The following is a 20,121-nucleotide window of genomic DNA, read 5'->3' on the forward strand; positions in this document are numbered from 1 at the left end:
ATAGCCGTAGACTAGCCTCTGGAGAATCCAGGGAGATCCTGTGGAACATCTTAAGGATTTCTATAGGATATGTTAGGGATATTTTTCATACGTTAAAAGGAACAAATTCTAAAATTTAAATATAAATTAAGATTGCGTTCTGTCCCAGTAAACGCTAGATATTCCTGGAATATTTATAAAATGTTCCTATGATCCAAAATTAACATCCGAAGAATATTCCAAAACATTCCGGAATATTTACAGAATGTACAAGGAATATTCAGATAAGCGCGAAATGTTCCATTTTTTATCCATATTTTGAATATTCCAAAAATATTCTCAGGACATGCTTGAAAAACATTCGGAACATATCCCATGTATATTCCATCATATATTCAGAGTGATATATTATACAGTAAAGATTATTTTAAGAAAGGGTTTTATAAATTATTTAGATGGTATTCATTTATGAATATGATTCATTTATTCAAAGATTATAAATATAAGACAATATAAAATAAATTTGATACTTCTTCAAGGTACGAACCACCGTACAGACAAATAACGTGTAATAGTCACGTAATGGCTGCGTTCAGTATACAAAAGATGCCACGAGACATCCGTCTCGCCCTGTAGTTAAGACTCTTCTTCTTTTTCTTAATTGTACGGCCTACGACCTCGACACTGAATACGAAACGCAAATAATACCGGCAATACCGGCAATATCGGCATCAATTCCTCTCACATGCACATGCTCAGTCAATCAGTTCCTGATATGCATGCAATATGGGCTTACGCACGCGTGAACGCAAGAGTCAGCCAATCACAGACGTAGTCGCTGCGCGCGCAGGTAATGAGATGCGTGCGTACGTCGGTTTTCATTAATGTCCGATAAGATTGATCCAAGAGGGTTCCATTAATATTCTATGGAATATTTTGTGTATGTTCCATACATATATCAAAATGTACACTGAATATTCCTTATTGCTCATACAAGTAGTGTTCATAGAATATTCTGAATATTTCACGATTATTTGAACGTTCTGTGAACATTTCTCTACTATTTCGGTATATACGGAACTTTTGGAATACGAATGGAATATTTCAGGAATATCTAGCATTTACTGGGTAATCTATTATTGAATCGCGCTCACTTTTTAAACTCACCCAATAAAGAACCATAATTATAATATAGGCACCAAGAAGATAAACGTATGCGTATTACGCACATAATACAAAATGTAAAATATCGAATAGTTAATAATAATATTAACTATACGTATATAAAAAAAATTCAAATATAACTATTTAGATTTTAATTTCTAATTAATAATGGATATATGCTTATTAACTAGAGAAAGCGTTACAGGAAAAACGGCGGCGTGGCCCCTCTCAGGTTTCTCTCTGCTATTAATATACATTGAAGTCTCCTACATTGGAAGTGATTTAATCATGCCGTGCTGGTACTATGAAAAGAAGGAGCTACGCAATACACCGTCTATTCAGGATGGTATCGATTACGAGACAGAATGTAGATATCGAAAAGAAGGTGCACGTTTCATAATTGACACTGGTACAAAAATGGATTTAGGTTATAATACAATGGCAACGGGTGTCGTTTATTTCCACCGATTCTACATGTTTCATTCATTTAAAAACTTTCCACGATATGTAAGTACATTTGCAAGTGACATATATATATATATATATATATATGTGAACAATCTTAAATTGTATCGTGTACTAATTGTATTACTGCGGTATATAGGTAACAGCTTGTTGCTGTTTACTCTTAGCTGGCAAAGTTGAAGAAACGCCAAAAAAATGTAAGGATATTATACGAACGGCTAAGACTTTAGTGTCCGAACAAAAGTTTATGACATTTGGAGAAGATCCTAAAGTAAGTTATTTATCGTAAAAAAAAATACTGTATTCTATCAGCAAAAGTATATAAATATTTAATTATTATTGACAGGAAGAAGTCTTAACTTTGGAAAGAATTTTGTTGCAAACTATTAAATTTGATCTGCAAGTTGAACACCCATATAGCTATTTATTGAAATATGCCAAGTGTCTTAAAGGTAATCTATATATTGTGTATATTATAAAATTGTACGGAACACATTAGCAATAGATTCTGCTAATGAAATTGAAATTTGCGGATATTTCTAAAACAATTTTTTCTTCTTATGTAGGTGATAAAAACAAACTGCAAAAGATGGTTCAAATGGCTTGGACATTTGTTAATGATAGGTATATAATAATTTTATAATGAATTATTATTCGGTATTCTAATATTTGACATGATAAGAATGATTTATATTCTCTTATAGTTTATGTACCACTCTGTCGTTACAATGGGAACCAGAAATAATAGCTGTTGCTCTAATGTACTTGGCAGGAAAGCTAAGTAAGTTTGAAGTGGTGGACTGGGTTGGAAGACAGTCCAAGCATTTACGCTGGTGGGATATGTTTGTTGAAGATGTAACTATGGATCTTTTAGAAGGTAGATTTATAAAATTTTGATTTTAAAGTATTTTGTCGTTATTACTAAAATTATATAGTTTAATATGTTGTATATTTCTAGATATTTGTCATCAAGTTTTGGATTTATATTCACAAGCTAATAACACAAAACCACCAGATTCGCCACCCATGATACCATCTAGCGAGGTGTGTAGAGAACGACCTGTTACTACTACTGCTATAGAATCTGCATCTAATACACCAAATGGTAAGTAGTAAATATGTTTAGTCAAGTTGGTAAAAGTATGTAATGTGCATTAGCGCATATTTAAAAATTAATAAATGATTGACGACTGTACTATAGTGACGCCTGGAAAGTCTTCTAAGATAGAAACACCAGTGATCTCTGCAAACGGATGTCCAACCACAGACATCGTGGATACGATAAAACCAATAGATACTTCAACAACACATTTTCCTACATATCCAACGAATTTCGCTCCATCTAATAATACAAGTTATCCGCCGGCATTTCCACCTGCAAACGTTTCAGTTCCACCTCCTCCTGTGAATACAATGAATCATATTGTACCAACAATGCATCACATTGGATCCTCCGCTCCCATTCGTCCTACGCCACCACCCGCACCGGCTGCTAATCAAACTGGTTTTCAACCATATTCCTATCCAACAAACGCGTCATATTTCCCAGCGAATAATCCAATTCCACCTACCGCACCACCACGCAGCTATTATCCGCCGCAGCCATAACAAAAGGCAATATATTATGCATTCAATAAAAATTGTATCGACTTGAATATTATTATTTTAATTAATGGCAAAAAAAGAAGTGGCAGAATATATTATTAGTTTAATTGTAAATTTTGTATATATGTTGTACTTTTATATTTACTGTTATTACACATATGTACTTATAAACTTTTTTTCTACTGTGAACAAAACTGTTTCCTTTATAATTTCTTTTGTTTGTCATCGATATATATCAAAGAGAATTAATATTCGATTTATATCTAATTAGTTTAAAAATTATGTACAGGAAAGGATGACAAAATAGAACATTTTACATGTAAAGATTTCCTTTACTAAAGAAATTTTCTGTAAGTTTGGGAAGCTGTAATTTACAATCTATTTCATTAGTTAAAATTTGTAAAAGCGGTTCTGCAGACTTGGAATCCAGTACAAAATTGTCGATATATAGTACATATAATTTGGCTGATATGCCTGTAAGTTCAGCATAAGACAAAACTGAAACAAACAGATAACAAATTTCATCAACTTACATAGAATGTCCTTTACATCTAATATATATTTTATGTATATACTCTAGGTAAATACTATGTAAATACCAACCTCCTGCGCCAACTCCAAATATAATATTTGGTTGTTCTAATGGTTCAATTTTATACTTGGAAACATCTGCATTTTTGGTAGCCAACATTCTTAAAAATGATGGAATTTCTGGAACATCTGTACTCTGAAACTGTGATACATGACGGCACACTATTGAAATTGTGCTCTCTGTGGTTAATAATAAGTCAGATATCTATAAAAATGTAGATACACATTCTTTAGTATTAAAATATATATTAAAAAATAATATAGATGAATATTATAGTTAACAATTTACCTGGTTTACAAATGTCCCTGCATCTTTTGTATTAAATTGTGGTAAAATTATACACAAATATATTTGTTTATCAATGTGATAAATGACAGAAACTTTCTTTTGATTTTCATTTTCAATGATGCATACTTCTTCTGCATTACGACATAAACATTGTTTTACAAAAGCTAAAACATCAATTAGTTTAATTAAAAGCATGTCAATAGGAAATATTGCTAATATTTCAAAAGAGATTATTACGAATTAATGGATCTCCCTCTATTATGATGAATTTTTGTATATGTTCTGGCTTATTTTTTAACCAGCTAACACGTAATTTCCTAAAACCGATTGTTTTGTATTATTTTATCTTGCAATAATAATAACAAAAACTCAAGTATAATCAGCAATTATGTAATAATACGTCTGCATCATAATTTAAACTTACGGACAATGTTCTAAGTTCTCATCTGGTTCATATTCGTCTTCGTCATCCCAAAATGCTCGTGATGATGGAAATATTACTTCCCCAAAATGACTAGCCATTTTAAATTAAATCCTTTATAGAAAAAAAAAAGAAAAATGCAATATCTAATTATGATTTATATTATTGTTTAAATCACAGGAACTTGTCTTTTATGCTTTTTTTTACATTATTACAAAATGCCTACTGATAGATAGTACTGATCCTACTTTGACAATACCCTGATCAGCACAAATTATTTTGTCTGTTCTTTGTAGATGAACTATCTGTACTTTTTGCGCATGCGCATTCGTGCGTTTCTCTCGGCCATAGATATATTGAATATAGATACAGCCATAGATTGAAAATTGAAGATTGAAGTTTGACCAATCAGGACAAAGAAATTTTAGTTCCTTTTATTTTGATTAGTCAAACTCCAATCTTCAATTTTCAATGCGTAATCTAATACGAGCTTTAACGTAATAAAGTACGAGGCGATACGAATGATTTGTAGTTGTTTATGTAGCGGGAAAATATTGGTCTTTTATAGAACTATAGAATATTTTTAAAAAGTTGTGTACGAGGAAAAAAGATATTGGAAAACGTTTCATTATAATGGATATGCAGGATTTCTGTCGAAGATTACCTAAAGTGGTACGCTTTTCTCTTCAAGTTTAAGCGACGCTAAAATTACAGAAAAAGATTTCCTTTATATTTTATATAGTTTTATATTTTGATATATTGAAGTTAAATAATGTCGTTTATTAGGAACTTCATGCACATTTAAATGGTTCATTAAGTATGAATACCCTGCAAAAATTATACAAAATGCAAGATTCAGATGTTGCTCTATGTGATCAAGCTTTTATGAATACCACTAATTTCTCATCCTTAAGCGAGTATGAATATTTCTCATTATTATACTTATCTTGTAATTTTAATGTAATTTGTTTGATAAATAATATGTTAACAGAACATAAAAATAATATCTGTTTTCCAGATGTTTTAAAGTATTTGATATAGCACATGCGCTAACAATTACACCACAGGCTGTATTTATTGCTACTTGCGATGTGATAAAAGAATTTCACGAGGACAATGTGATTTATTTAGAATTGAGAAGCACACCTCGTGCTGTAAAGGACTCAATGACGAAAACAGAATATCTTGAGGCAATAATAAAAGCTTTCGAGTAAATAAGTATACTAATCTCATAATATATACTAAAGCTCATATATAATAGATCTTAATTTAAATTTCTATTTCTATATGGCATATTTTTGATTTTTTTTCTGGAAGCAAAATTAATAAATTGATGTCTGATATATATTATTCACAGAACATCCAAATCGCAGTTTCCACAGATTCTTGTAAAACTATTAATATCTATTAATAGGAAACAAGGTTATGAATCTGCAAAAGAAAATATTAATCTTGCGATAGAGTTTATGAAGAGATACCCAGAATACATTGTTGGTATCGATCTTAGCGGTGATCCAGCTGTGAGCTATTCATTTTTAGAATTATTAGAAATGTCTAGAAAAGCAGGACTTAAAATTGCAGCTCATTGTGCAGAGGTGAATAATAATTATACATTAATCTCTTCATATATTGATAGATATAATAATATGCACAATGTATATACATAGGTACCAAATGAAATGGAAATAGATGATATATTAAAATTTAAACCCAATCGATTGGGACATTGCACTTGCATCCATCCTAGCTTGCAAGGTTCTCAGCAATTGTTTGATATGTTATTGGAATCCAAAATTCCTGTTGGTAAGAGATCTTTGATAACATTACATTATAATCTATAATTTTTTTATACATATATATATATAATTTTTTTTTTCATGGATATCAGTAGTATTTGTTCTTTTTTTTTTGTGTTTTTTTTTTTTTGTTTAGAGTTATGCTTGACGTCAAATGTGAAATGTAAAACAGTACCATCCTATGCATCTCATCAGTTTAAATATTTATACGAAGCTGGACATCCTATAACAATTGGAGTGAGTATGGAAAAGAGTTTAAGACATCCTGAGAATTCAATAACATTACATACATTATTTTTTTTAGACCGATGACAAAGGTGTTTTCAACACATGTTTGTCAGAGGAATTGCAGTTATTAAGCTCTGTTTTTAATATCGGAAAAGAACAGCTTAAAAAATTGTCTATGTTATCTGTGCAATACAGTTTTGCAAATGCAAAAGAAAAAGAAAGTTTATCGTCGATAATTGAGAGTTTTCATATTTAGTATGTTCTTTTTATTTTGCTTTGGTTTTAACTGACATCAAATGCTTTTTTATTATCTGCGCATGCGTGCCTGTGTGTCTGTATATGTGTGTATTTCTTTTATTAATATTTTAGAGACATTTAGACAGTTTCTCAGTTAAAATAAGAACATTTCTAATAAAAAGAAAGAGATGCAATGCATCTATTCTGATATTCAAGATGATACATATAAAAGTAACATCAATTTTATTCATAATGTCGGCTATTGTATGTGTTTACATACATTCACATACAATAATTAATTTTTTATTTATATATGAAGACTATATATTCGTTTAACATTATTAGTATGCCATCTTGTTTCTCTCCATATTATATATTTACAATATTTATGATAGTTATTCGAATAATGTACCTATAAGTATAATATGTCTTTTGCAATGATTGAAGAATCAATAATAACTAGAAACTGGATACATCGCCGCATAGTATATCCTTAACAATCGCTTAGCGCGCTTTTTCATGATCTTAATATAATTTCTTATCATATTCTTAAAAGTATTTATTTGCTAGTTTTTCTATTGTGCATTTCACAATTTTATATCAAAAACTATGAATTAAAACTTTCTTGGTACTAAAAACACAATTACGAGCATCTCATCATTGATGCTTCAATAATATTACAGACAGTTAATGTCCCCTAACTTTTTTTATAAATAATTTACACATACGTTGAGTCTCGATAAAATAAAACGAAGAATAACAAAGATTTGATTCAATGTTATTTCGTGATTTAATTATTATTTGTTATCACATTGTAACAATTTATAGTAATAGATGTTATACTATATAATATGTAATGACAATATTATTATTGATATATATATATATTTATTTATTTATAATATTTTTATATACAAAAGATATTTTTTGTAACTACATTTTCTTCTCAGGTAGTAGCAAGTACCTAACGTATTTTGAATAGGAATAAATATTTGATATTTATATTTAGAGTAGTTTTGTTTCTCTCTATATTATAAACCTAGATTTAGAGATCTCCCATAATATAACAGGCTTGGCAGAATGGAGAGAGAGAAACAAAATGAAGATTTCTCTCTTTTCGAATTGTGAACATGTTAATATTAAAATCCAACTAACTCTGCTTAGTTCCGTTAAAGACAATTCTTTTTAACTATGTTGACTCTTCAGATATATCTAAGATAATGAGATATTAAAATCATCCATAGCTAAGATTTATTAGACTGAGCAACAACCAAAATAGCAGAATATAAGATTGACAGAAAACAGAAGCGTGTTATGGGAAAATTGATTGATCTCTGCAGCAGTGCACATATAAAGAGTGATATTTAATTTTCTATTTCAAATATATCATATACTTGAATATGAATAATAAAGTCAAAGTGTTTTCATAAAAAAATAAAAAATATTTCACATTTTTTTCTGTATGCATATATTATAATATATATTTATATATAATATAATAATTATATAAAGGAAAATATGCTTTGTATAAATAATTTGACTCATACTATAGCCCGAGTTATGGAAACTCCCCTTATAATTAAAATTAATACAAAAAGTACGATGCTAATATAATCATAACTTAATACAGTTTAAAAAAGCATAAAACTTATAAAAACATAATTATTAATTATTAATTTAACATAACTTAAAATTTTAAAAGCTAATATTTAATCTAATCTATACAATTTTTTTGGTAAAACTTTATCTCATATATAAAATGTAGGTATTTTTCAGAATTTATTCACTGCAGTATCATATATCGAGTTTCAGGAAATAATATTCTATTTTTGTATTTGAGTTCTTAAACTTATTCGATTTTCGCTATTGTTTCGTCATTATTTTAGATTCTGGTATCTTATCATTGCTAAGTAGAGCTCACGGTTATATGATTATGACTAAGAGACTGTATTATATATATTAGCAAATATTACATATAGATCTTTATGGCTATTTTTTATAAGATACTTGATATCATATATGAAACATAATACTCATGTGTATCTATGTATATCCATATTTTGCATTGGGTTTTATGTTTTGAAAAATTTCATGTAATATTATTTTTCATGCTGGTAGTACACATTTCCAACATACATACGTACAAATTTTTATATATACACATATATATATATATATCACTCTAAATCCATTATATATTTTCTATATTCAGATCTGCAATGATATGGATATATATATGTTAACCGAATTAAAAAATTAATATTGTATGTGCCTTATACAAAATCTTGCTAAACATAATCGATTTCACAATTTTTGCGGTAATTACCAAATATTATTTCAATGTATGTTTCTTTTTGAAATTTCTCATGAATATATATGAAACAATGAGAACATCAAAAATATCCTTTAATTTCAAGATAAATTAATAATAATGATCACGTCAATTCTACTTGGTAAGATAATCAAAATTTTGAGACTGACTGATATTTTCTCACTTGTTAATCGGATAAAATTGGCAGATAATATGTTGGAAGATAATGTCATTAGATTAAAGATGTCAAACTTCAGTTGGAAAATACCGTCATTATAAATATAAGTTTTGATGATTTAATATACAAACATTTATAAATCACTCTCTTAAAACTTAATTATCTGATTATATATTCGAATCTCATTTTTCATTTGTGATTGATATAGTCATAAATATATTTGATTAAGTGCTTTTAATCATTTTAGAAAATATTAAACATATATTTAAAAGATATCGCTAGTGTCATTATTTCAAAAAAATTTAATTTTTTTACCAATTTTAATTCCAATAACTTTAGCAACATACTTTAGATGTTATTATTTAAAAAAATTTGATTATAACAACTTTAACTCCGATAACTTTAGCGATATATTTCTATTTTCTTTTTTAACATAATAATCAGATTTTTGTATACGAAAAAAATATAAATTAGGATATATTTAAAATAATAGCAATAGAGAGAAACAAAAACTATAATCAAGCATAACAATTAAAATATTCACAATATTTAATATCTTCTATAATAAATCTCAAAATGATAGCAATTTACGAAATGTAATTTAATGTCAATAATTATATATATCATTATTTTTATCTGAATTACTTGATTTTTATAAAGCTATGCCGAATTGGACATGTGCATTCAGTTTTCTCAATTTATACATTTAGAGTTTGATTTATTATAGAATTTAATTTAAAAAGAGAATAAAAACGATTACATTATGTGTTATGTAATTATATATCCTGATTACACATACTTCGATGATAAAATTCTATTATTATCATGAGATGAATAATTTAAATTGCAGTATTATCTGAATAAGAGAATATGCACATTTTTTTTTAAATAATATATCTTATTCTATAGACAAAAACATCGAGTGTCCAAAAGATGTTTCGCAATGACAAACAATTAAAAAAACGAAAAATTTAAAAAGACATCTTAGGACATTTTTCGTTTTACATTTATTATATATAAAAACAAAATACGTTGAAAAAATGTATGTATGTTATTCACAAAAATCTCTTTGATCATTTATAATAATACTCATATATACACTTATAGTTGTTATATTTATCAATCTGTATCTAATATCACATTATAAATTTATTAATTTTAAACTATTCTTTTTTTCTCTATAATTATTGTATTATGACGCATGTTATTAGAAGTGAGAAATGTAAACTTTTCTCTTGCAAATAACATTAATTTTATTCGTTTATTATCACTTGCGTTTGATAGTACAGATTGATAAAGTATATCAAAACTTCGTTTTTTTTAATTATTCTGCATTAGTAAACGAACATATAATTCAATCTCATGGATCTCATTTTTATTTCTGGCGAAAGCAAACTTTATAATAAGCGATTTGTAACTATATATATATTTATTAATCTAGAATGTAGAAACTGAAAAATATTTGATATATTTTATAGACATTCTATATATATCAAATGCACGAATAATATGCACGAAAAAATTAATTTATTTCCATAACTCGTAAAAAATCGCTATTTCACATTTCTAATGCTGTCATAATTCAATGAATGTAGTACGAGATTAAAGGATCGATATATCATTATAGTATATTGCATATATATTGCATACCGTGATACAATAATAATAATAAAATAAAAGTAAAAATAAAAATAAAAGTAGGAGTCTGTGTAATTCAGTTTATTTAATCTTTCGTTTATCAATTATGTACAAATAATTACACAGTTTATTTTTTCTCGCTTTTTTTTTACAAATATTCTTATTTCTACAAATTATCAATAAAACTATTATGGAATTATCCAGTACTATAAGTTTCTGAGCGGAACGATATCGTCTTTTGGGCATTCGGGACATTCATCCTGGAAAAAAATCACATAACACACAAAGTTATATTTAAAAAATCACCGATAAAAAGATAGGAGATTATTGCATTGTCTGAATACATGAAGAGTCTGGACGATTCTTGATAAGCTTCATGTATGTCGGTGTTGCCCAACAGATTGTAAACATGATTGAAATAGTGAATAATTCCACAATAGTTCTTCGTCGGTACATTTTCTCTTTTGGATATTATCGCTCCCAAGAGATTTAAGCGGTGCACCAACGTTGGAACGTTTTTTTTTTATATTACAATAGATTCTCATGGCTGATTTGTTCCGCATGAATCGGCCACGAGAGAATCTAATTAAGTACTTAGTGTCTCCTAAGCGTTTACGATTCGCTATTTCATGAACTGCTGGCGTCGTCGTTTTTAGCTGGTAAAATGCCTTCGTATAATATACCATCGAGGTCCACGCTAATTGCTAGTTCCCTTCGTCCACTCTCTGAGAAAAAAAGAGATTATTTAATAAATAAATAATCTCTTTTCAAATAATGTACGTTTAATTTGTAAGCTAAGATTTATTTTTTCGTAAACGAAAATTCTATTTCATAGAATTGATCTTAGCAAAAAAAAAAAACGAACATTTAACTAATTATAATATGTATATCTGTATCATGATGAATTTAGTAGTATAAATTTTAAAGATGTAATAAATTTTATATTAAGTAGTTAACTCACCTCGTATGGTGACCATCTGCGTAATGCGCATACTACTACCCCTATCGGGTAAATTTTCCTCATCGGAACATATTCTTTTGCTAGACGTTGGAGGTGAAAGATCCGTAGCATCTTGATCTCTTTTCATGTTACCAGACTGTGGTGAACTAATAGATCTACTAGCGCTTGGAGAGGATATCGGATCTGACCTAATTGGAAAATATTTTTTTGTCATTAAAAAATAAATACTCTTCTCCATATTATTTAAAAGCGAGAGATGTACTCAATCTCTGTTTACCTATGTGCAGAGTTTGCAAGGTCCAGGGCTTCCCTTTGCGGTTCCGGGCTAGTTGCCGGCACTAATGGCGAGTGGGACGTTGACGAAGGGAAGGATTGTTGAGCTGAATAAATTTTGTTATTATTTTGGTTATATATATTCCATAGAGTCAGTTTGGACAATTCAATTGCGTTAAGTGCTTCCGTCGTCGGTGGTGAATTGCCAGTCTGTTGTGGAATTATCGAGTTACTGGTAATCGTATTTCTATCTCTCAGCATCTTCATCATGTATTCTGAAACTATATAAATACAATATATTAGAATTGCGATTTACGGCAATTAAATTAGAAAGTAGAGATATGGGGAGGTAGAAAATTAGTTCCTTTACCGAACGCGTTCTCGACAATTACATTCTTTGGATTCTTCGTAGATCTATATACCTTACTTATACAGCATGTTTAAAAAACACCGAAATGTTTTGTACAATTATAGAGAATAATTATTTTGAGATAGAGAGAATAAATGTATTATTGTAAAATTAATTAATTTACAACTTTTTTTGAATTTAAAATTGCTATTTCTCCAATAGCGTTGCAAGTATTACAGTAACGTAAAAGATTCAGTGAACCTTTGATTTACATAAATATTCGTGAAGAATTTGAAATATCATAGATTAATCTGGCATTAATTTCGGTATTATTCCTACACGCTTTATATATACAAACAACGACCGTTGAATATCAAAAATTTTTTTTTACTGACAGTCTAACAGCATCTATTAAATTAAAGCAGCGAAAGAGGGAAAGAAAGAGAGATAGATAGACGTTGAAATTCGCTTATTGGCACTGCTCCATCGGACATCTGTATGAGCTGCATAAAACGATCGAGAACTTGTTTGCTTAAATCGCCATTTTGTCAGTAGCTCAGAATTCAATAGGCAAATGAATTCTGTCGACGTGCGCGTCAATATTCGTTAAAATCACGTCCACGAGCTTCTGTGTTTGTTTACAAACTCGCGTTTACAAACTTACAAACACGTGTTATATTAAAACGCAATAGCAGATATCCGTTGTATGTCCCAAAATTGTACGATATCTCGATCTCTGAACAGTCATCAATATTCTTCAATAACCTTTGTCATTTTTACAGGCAAGTAACAATATCACCGGAGGAAAGTTCGCCGAACAAGGAAGCGATCGAAGACGGGAGGAGCTACGTCTTGAAGGGCGATCGAAGCCCCCGACGTTATCCCCAGATCGCTGTCGAGCCCAGGCGGCGAGGTGGAAAGAGAGAGAAGAGGAAAGGGTAGGGAAATAGGAATGCTCGTTAGCGAGAGTCATCCGTTAACGCCTGTCTTCCGGAGGATCGTACAATCAATTACGCCTCCTTCGCTCTCTCGCATCATCATCTCCGGGGAGGCCCGAAGCGCACTACCTACCGATTTAAAATAAACCCTCCCATACTCTATCTCCTCCCGTTTCCGTTTTTTTCATTTCGTCCCGTCGATCTTTCGTATACCATCGGACGGTTTTTCATTTTCGCTCTCTCTCTTCTTTCTATTTTCCATTATCGGGTTGTTATTTTATGTTAGTGAGATGGCATTCGCGATTTTTAATATTCCTAATACGTTTGCGAGAAAAGAGTTGTTTCTTGAAAGAGAGAGGTAAACAAGGAAAAGAAACTTACGATTGGATACTTGTCCTAGGTTCGGCGGAACATGCTGCGAGTTATGAGAATGATGCTGCGGGTGTCCGTTTACGAACGCCGATTGCGATCCATGGAGATCCATTTGGGCCATGCTAAGTGGCATCGGCAGTGCCAACGCATTCGATGGCAGCGAATTATGTTGATTTCGCGCTACCATATTTTCGTTGTTAGTAGCGTAAGTGGTGTAATTGCTTCTGCGGCTCTCGCGACGATTCGTCTCGATCGCCGTCTGCAGTTGCTCCTGGGTCGAGAGATTTTCCTTTTGTTGTTCATACGGGTACAAATATTTCATATACCTGTCGGCAAAAACATGATTAAGCACGTGCATACCGTGTGTTTATACAAAATTCGGAAAAACAAAACATAAATAAATAATCAGCCATATTAATTACAATATTAAATCTTTAGAATTAGCGAGATCAATGCCGATGAAAATGTTTCGTTACGTGAGAAGGGGGAAGGAAAGCAGACAGGTGTGAGTATAATTATACCGGCGAAATCTAAATTAATTATATTTAAAATTATCCGATCCATAAAAAAAAATTGTACTTGATATATTTAAATTTAAATCTCATAAAACGCGAATTGTGTGTTTCGAATTAAATTATATCTTTATCATTATATACGAGTTAGCCGTCTAAACGAACTTTACGCTACGTTGAACATTCAAGGCGGGCGTACGCATATTTTCGTTACACAGACCGCTTATAAATCCGCGCGGGCATTGTTTCGGTTTTTACGATTGTCTGGCGGACCGCGGACGAAACTAGCTCTTTGGTCTGGACCCGCCTCCGCATCACCGCTCACTTTACGATAAGTGTCCGGACGAGTTGGCGGAACCCTCCTTTGGCCGATAATCAAATTCGCTCTTAGCAATTCGGTAGATAAATAAATTACATCTTTGCGCGCGGAAATCCAGTATTACCGTTCGCTTCGCTTATAAAGAGATCTCGAAATTAACATTCTCGTTTTAAAGACGTAGAATTCTGTCTAGAACGATATATCTAAATCTAATATCTCCGGAGAAAGAGATGGAGAGAGATAATTAAAAAAGCTAATAGAGTTCGAATTAATCGATGCGTCGCTTCTTTTGCCGGATAAAGGCTTTCTCTCGCGAGAAATATTCGTTTGGGGCCGAAATCGCATTCTCTCATCGCGCATGTACGCATATCGTTGTCGAGGAAAGATAGCCGGTTGCCGGAATGATGGATGCGTGCGAGGCGACGCGACGCCGACGTTCTGTCGCGTACAAAGCGCGGAGTTATTTTCACGAGCCATCCCCCTTTACCCTATAGCGGGGAGCATCGCGTCCGTGTAATTCATATTAGCCCGCACTACTTATAATGCGTCGGCTCCATTCTCTTCGTCTCCTCCCTTCTCTCCTCTCCGGTTCGCAGGCATTTTCGCGTCCTCCTCCTTCCTTTCGTAGACTAACCCCCAGGCGGATAAACGGGATGCCTCGCGTCGTCGTCGTCTCCGAATCTCGTCGACGAATCTCTATTTAGAGACGTCCGTCTCTTCTTTTCCCCCTCCGGAAGAGAGAGGAAGAGAGAGAGAGAGGAACGAGACAGTGCGCGAAAGGCAAATAAATCTTCGTCGGCCCGCGCGCTGGATATGCTATGTGGTATTATATAAACGAATATATATCGCGTGCCAACGGTTCTCCAGATTGTCACAACCCGCCCCGAGGTGTCCTACGCGTGAAGGATCGCGCGGGGGGATCGTTGCCTAAGACGATGCACCTGTACGTCACACACGCCTCCTTGTCTAACTCGTCACCTAAGTTGTTTTATCTCCTCGCCGACAGTAATAACACTGTCGGCTCGCGGTCTCGCGATATCTTTACCCCCTCTCCCTTTTGTTCTAACATCACACATGTGTGACAATATTAATTAATACTTGAAAATGTCAATATAGATTTTAATATTAAAGAGATTCCTGAAAAACATCTCAAAATTTCGCGAAATCGATGAAGCAGATAGTAAATGAGATAAAATATCATAGTAGTAGCATCTCTTATTCATTGCGTGATCGATCGCATTTTAAGGCACGACGAGCGTAAAACTGCTGAATTTTACGAGGTTTATCCAGACGCGGGGCGTTAACAAGAGCAATAATGAATTTGCAACGATCACGCAAGTAGTCTTTTACGATCTTCCTTAGGGAGTATCGCTCCGATATAACAAATAAAGAGGAAGAGAGTGATTAAGGGGAGTAGAGAATGAGAATGCGCGGAGTGGAAAAGAGATTCCTGAAAAACATCTCAAAATTTCGCGAAATCGATGAAGCAGATAGTAAATGAGATAAAGTATTATAGTAGTTAGCATCTCTTATTCATTGCGTGATCGATCGCATTTTAAGGCACGACGAGCGTAAAACTGCTGAATTTTACGAGGTTTATCCAGACGCGGGGCGTTAACAAGAGCAATAATGAATTTGCAACGATCACGCAAGTAGTCTTTTACGATCTTCCTTAGGTAGTATCGCTCCGATATAACAAATAAAGAGGAAGAGAGTGATTAAGGGGAGTAGAGAATGAGAATGCGCGGAGTGGAAAATCCGGTGAGGCATCGAGAGACACGGTCGTATTATCACCGTAGTTGTATCGAAGATTATCGCCGGACGCAGGCGAATAACCCGCGTGTCTTTTACGACCTCTCGTCTACGAATCGTGTCAGACAAATATCTACGATGTAAACAACCGATCGTATTTTGTCGACTCTGACAAAGATTGCGGTAACGCAATCTCTGTTTTTGATAATATCTGTTCGATATATCGGAGCTTATTGTGTGCTAAAATTTGAATGGGGAGAAGAACGCGCATTCATGGGATAATACGGCGATTTAATCTCCGCTATTCTTCGCTACTATACAAAGTCATAAGTAAAAGAGTGTGTAATATCGCGAGAGATATTTCTCGTAAAGCGGAAAGCGTTATTCATATATATACAAATACGAAGAGATTCTCCGGTTAATTCGCACGCGTGTGTACGAGGAGCTCCTACCATGGTAGTCGGATCGTCGAATTTTACGAGGTTGCCCGAGCTACGAGTTAACGGGGTGTTAACAAGAGCAGCAGTACTCGCGACTATAGCGCGCGTTTTAAAGTACGTAAACGTAAACGGGCTTTTACGAGTTGGCGTAATCTGAGGTTTAGAGTCGCGCATAAATATTCGCGGGCGACGCGTGTCTAGAAGAAGATCGCAGATAGTTTCGCACGGCAAGAACAATCGGGGTAACAATATCTGGATATTAAAATCGTAATTATTTTATCTCGCGAGAATAAAGATATATATGTATGTGGATTCTTATATTTGTATCACATGTCAGCATCGATAATTCAACATCACCTTTTTCCATCGTATTTGATTTTGACATTTCGGCTTCTCTCCCGAAGCTCGATCGACTCTCTCTCGCCGCGTGGCGTCCCGGACGGTTGCTTTCCACGGAGTCGGTGAATTTTACGAGTTTGTCCAGAGGTTTGTTCGAGTTAACGGGGCGTTAACAAGGGCAATACTCGCGAGTATCGCGCGTGCGGAGCCCGCTTTGCGGGCTCTTTACGAGCTCGCGAACGATTCCGTACGTCTCGCCGAACGCGCGGCGTTATACGAATATACGCGACGCACACAGATACACGTGTACGCGAATACGGACAATGAGAAAGGGAGAAGGCGCGCCGCGTATCGCAGGATCGTTTATCCGCCATCGAGGACGATGAAGGGGGCCTCTGCCCGCCATTCCTGACCGACGAGAGAGGAGGCAATAAAACCGCGCCGCTCCGAGGTAGGGGAACCAGCAATTTCGGGCTATCGAGCGCGCTCCCTTCGGGTTTATTATTGGCCCTGCAATTATTGTTGATATACGCGCAACCCGGCAACCCGCGCTTAATGCTCCTACGTAGGGCGCGGCGATAAAAGCTGCACAAAATGGCGACCGATCGCCGTTCTCTCTCATCCCTTATATCGATGCGGTGCGTTCTGTGTACCAACTTCCTACATGAACTAAAAAGGCCTCGTATAAAAACTCTAATAAAATTCGCGCATCGTTTTCTCAAAGTAAAGATGTATCTACTTCAAGAAGTGGAAAAAAAAAAAACAAATGTCAAAATCATTTTAAATTTCCATAAAATCGAAAGGAGATGGAGAAATTGGGGAATTTACAAATCTACCCTCCTTACGCTTCTCGATATGAAATTGTGGGACATATACCGTGTAAAACAGCGGGAGCGACTGCCAAGAGGAAGATGAAACAGTGAGAGAGACAGAGAGAGGAGAGCAGAAAGAGTACAAGGGGAAATAAGAGAAAGGAAGAGGGACGGACCGAGAGAAAGAGAGAGGAGAAAGGAAAGGGGGAGAAAGAACGTTTCAGGATTGCGATTACGACTTTTCTTGGTAGGGCGTCCAATCAGCAGTTATTTTTATAACGGCCGCCGTCGCGCCGCACCACGCCGCGGCTCGTCTCCTCGAGTAGTGGTAGCGAAGTAGTACCGCGCGACGATGGCCATCGCACGCTACCTTCAACGAGGCAAAGTAGCCATTCGTCTCTATGTATTATTATCGCCATATATGAGATTCCGCCCACGTGTGAGATTTTATGATGAAAAGCACACCACCCTCTGCGCGCAAGTTTCCCGGCGAATAACAACAATGATAAGATGCACCTCTCATTGCACACAGAGATAAAATTAAACGCGAGAAATACGAATATAATATGAATAAAATATCAAAAAATTCTTTCTTTCGGAAATTTATTTTTTTCAAAAAATTTAATGTTTTCCTGAACGAGGATATGATCGAAGAAGCCGAGACGTGCGAGCGTGCGTCTCTTTGGTGCCATATCCGCCTAGGCAGCAATGTATCCCCTTGCAGGATAGATGTAGAGGGGATAATTGGCATACGAAACAAAATGTTGCATTTTATGGGTTATTGCGAGGATGAGAGCGGATAGGCGCGACGGGGACGAGGGAGTGCCCGATCTAATAACGATCGGTTACGTCGCAGGCCTTTATTAACACATACACACACATGGACTGTACTTTAAAGAGGTTTCGGACGCGCGAAACGGTTTTTCCCAGAATCTCGCGTGACGGCCCCGGAATCTATCGAATACGAGCCGCCGGTGAAATATACCCCTGCGAAAGACAACAGCCCGCAGCTTGGCTGTTTCTCGCCAAAATAAGGGTGTCCAGCCCCGACTTCCACTTGTTTTCCCACATCAAATCAAATATCTTTCTCGAGAAGAAACAAAGTCGGGAACCTACGATACACGTCCAGAATGATATTATGTCCGCGTCAGAATTTTAAAAAGTAATTCAAATAAATTTTTAAAATTTTTGAGAGTCGAGACACGCGTGTGTGTTACACTTTCCAGCGCGTGCTTTACGAGCTAATTTGTGGTTTTGCGGTTCACGCTACCGCGTAAGATCGCGTCTTTCCGTTTACGATCTGACGTATCTTGTGATCAAGTAATAAGTATTGTGATCCTTTGTAAAAGTTCCGTCATATCCGCACCTCAATCTCGACCTCGACGAGAGAACAACGTTCCTTTACGATGTAAAGATCGAGAAACGATGAAACACGCCGAAAACCCGGCACATGAGGGGCAAGAAAGCGAAGAAAGGGCAAGGGAGGAGAGAAGAGAAACGATTTTTCGAGAGACGAGAAAGAGAGAGAGAGAGAGAGAGTCTCGCGCGGGTTAACTTTGTTAGCGCTTGGCATTATCAGACCGGCAAAAGAGATTGGCATTGCGAGGAATAGCTGGGAGGGGGTGGAGTTTCATATGAAATACACGTGACATTTACTGCCTTCACCGGCTGGGCCCCTGCAAAGACGCAAACGCATTATAAATAGATCTCCTCCCTCCGCACCCTTCCGCCCTTTCTCCCTCTCTCTCTTTCTTTCCTCTTCTCTTCACTCTTCTTTTTTTCTTCGCATCACTCGACTTCTCACTCTCCGGCTCTCCGGCTCTTCGGTCGAGAGGCACGAAGATTAAGAAAGGTCCCGAGGGGAAAAGGTGGTGGGGGCGGAAGGGGGGAGAGGGTGGATAGGGAGCGCGGTACGGCCGCAGCGGCCATGTAAACCGCTACACAATCTGGTTTATAATCTTGTTAGGATTTCGCGGAAATATTGGCGTAATTTACGATCCGTCTTAGCGAAGTTAACTGTCGGAGAGTTGCCGCAATGGAACGATGGGAGGCGTACCAAGGGTTGCGCTCAACGGCTGCGCTTTTGTAGCAATGCTTATGGTTTCCCCTTCTGTTGCATTTCTCTGTGCCTTTCCTCTTCCCCTCCCTCCCT

At 34.6% G+C, this 20,121-nt stretch overlaps 4 protein-coding genes across 4 annotated transcripts in view; 2 read left to right on the forward strand and 2 right to left on the reverse strand.

Annotated features, from left to right (window-relative positions):
* The first annotated feature begins 1,367 nt into the window (after positions 1-1,367).
* LOC115246033 (cyclin-K) lies at positions 1,368-3,407 on the forward strand. The gene is made up of 7 exons (XM_029824612.1): positions 1,368-1,650; positions 1,748-1,879; positions 1,955-2,060; positions 2,175-2,232; positions 2,313-2,485; positions 2,567-2,713; positions 2,810-3,407. The coding sequence occupies exons 1-7, from the start codon at positions 1,432-1,434 to the stop codon at positions 3,214-3,216; spliced, it is 1,242 nt and encodes a 413-aa protein (XP_029680472.1). The 5' UTR covers positions 1,368-1,431; the 3' UTR covers positions 3,217-3,407.
* Positions 3,408-3,524: 117 nt separating this feature from the next.
* On the reverse strand, positions 3,525-4,820 carry LOC115246034 (proteasome assembly chaperone 1). The gene is made up of 5 exons (XM_029824613.1): positions 4,518-4,820; positions 4,331-4,410; positions 4,094-4,257; positions 3,817-4,009; positions 3,525-3,711 (listed from the first exon to the last, which is right to left on the reverse strand). Exons 1-5 carry the CDS (start codon positions 4,613-4,615, stop codon positions 3,527-3,529), a joined length of 720 nt encoding a protein of 239 aa, XP_029680473.1. The 5' UTR covers positions 4,616-4,820; the 3' UTR covers positions 3,525-3,526.
* A 187-nt stretch (positions 4,821-5,007) lies between these two features.
* On the forward strand, positions 5,008-7,644 carry LOC115246015 (adenosine deaminase-like protein). Its single transcript, XM_029824576.1, has 7 exons — positions 5,008-5,186; positions 5,301-5,431; positions 5,533-5,724; positions 5,872-6,109; positions 6,182-6,317; positions 6,447-6,547; positions 6,615-7,644. Exons 1-7 carry the CDS (start codon positions 5,148-5,150, stop codon positions 6,792-6,794), a joined length of 1,017 nt encoding a protein of 338 aa, XP_029680436.1. The 5' UTR covers positions 5,008-5,147; the 3' UTR covers positions 6,795-7,644.
* Positions 7,645-11,081: 3,437 nt separating this feature from the next.
* Positions 11,082-20,121, reverse strand: part of LOC115246001 (protein dead ringer-like) — a 132,334-nt gene continuing 123,294 nt past the window's right edge. Inside the window, exons 5-8 of the mRNA XM_029824546.1 lie at positions 13,805-14,164; positions 12,141-12,417; positions 11,864-12,051; positions 11,082-11,627 (exon numbers count right to left, since the gene is read on the reverse strand). Coding sequence (XP_029680406.1) covers positions 11,530-11,627; positions 11,864-12,051; positions 12,141-12,417; positions 13,805-14,164 — 923 coding nt within the window. The 3' untranslated portion in view covers positions 11,082-11,529. The remainder of the gene's footprint in view (positions 11,628-11,863; positions 12,052-12,140; positions 12,418-13,804; positions 14,165-20,121) is intronic.

Source organism: Formica exsecta, unplaced genomic scaffold (genome assembly GCF_003651465.1).
Source record: "Formica exsecta isolate Colony F162 unplaced genomic scaffold, ASM365146v1 scaffold138, whole genome shotgun sequence".
Lineage (NCBI taxonomy): Eukaryota > Metazoa > Arthropoda > Insecta > Hymenoptera > Formicidae > Formica > Formica exsecta.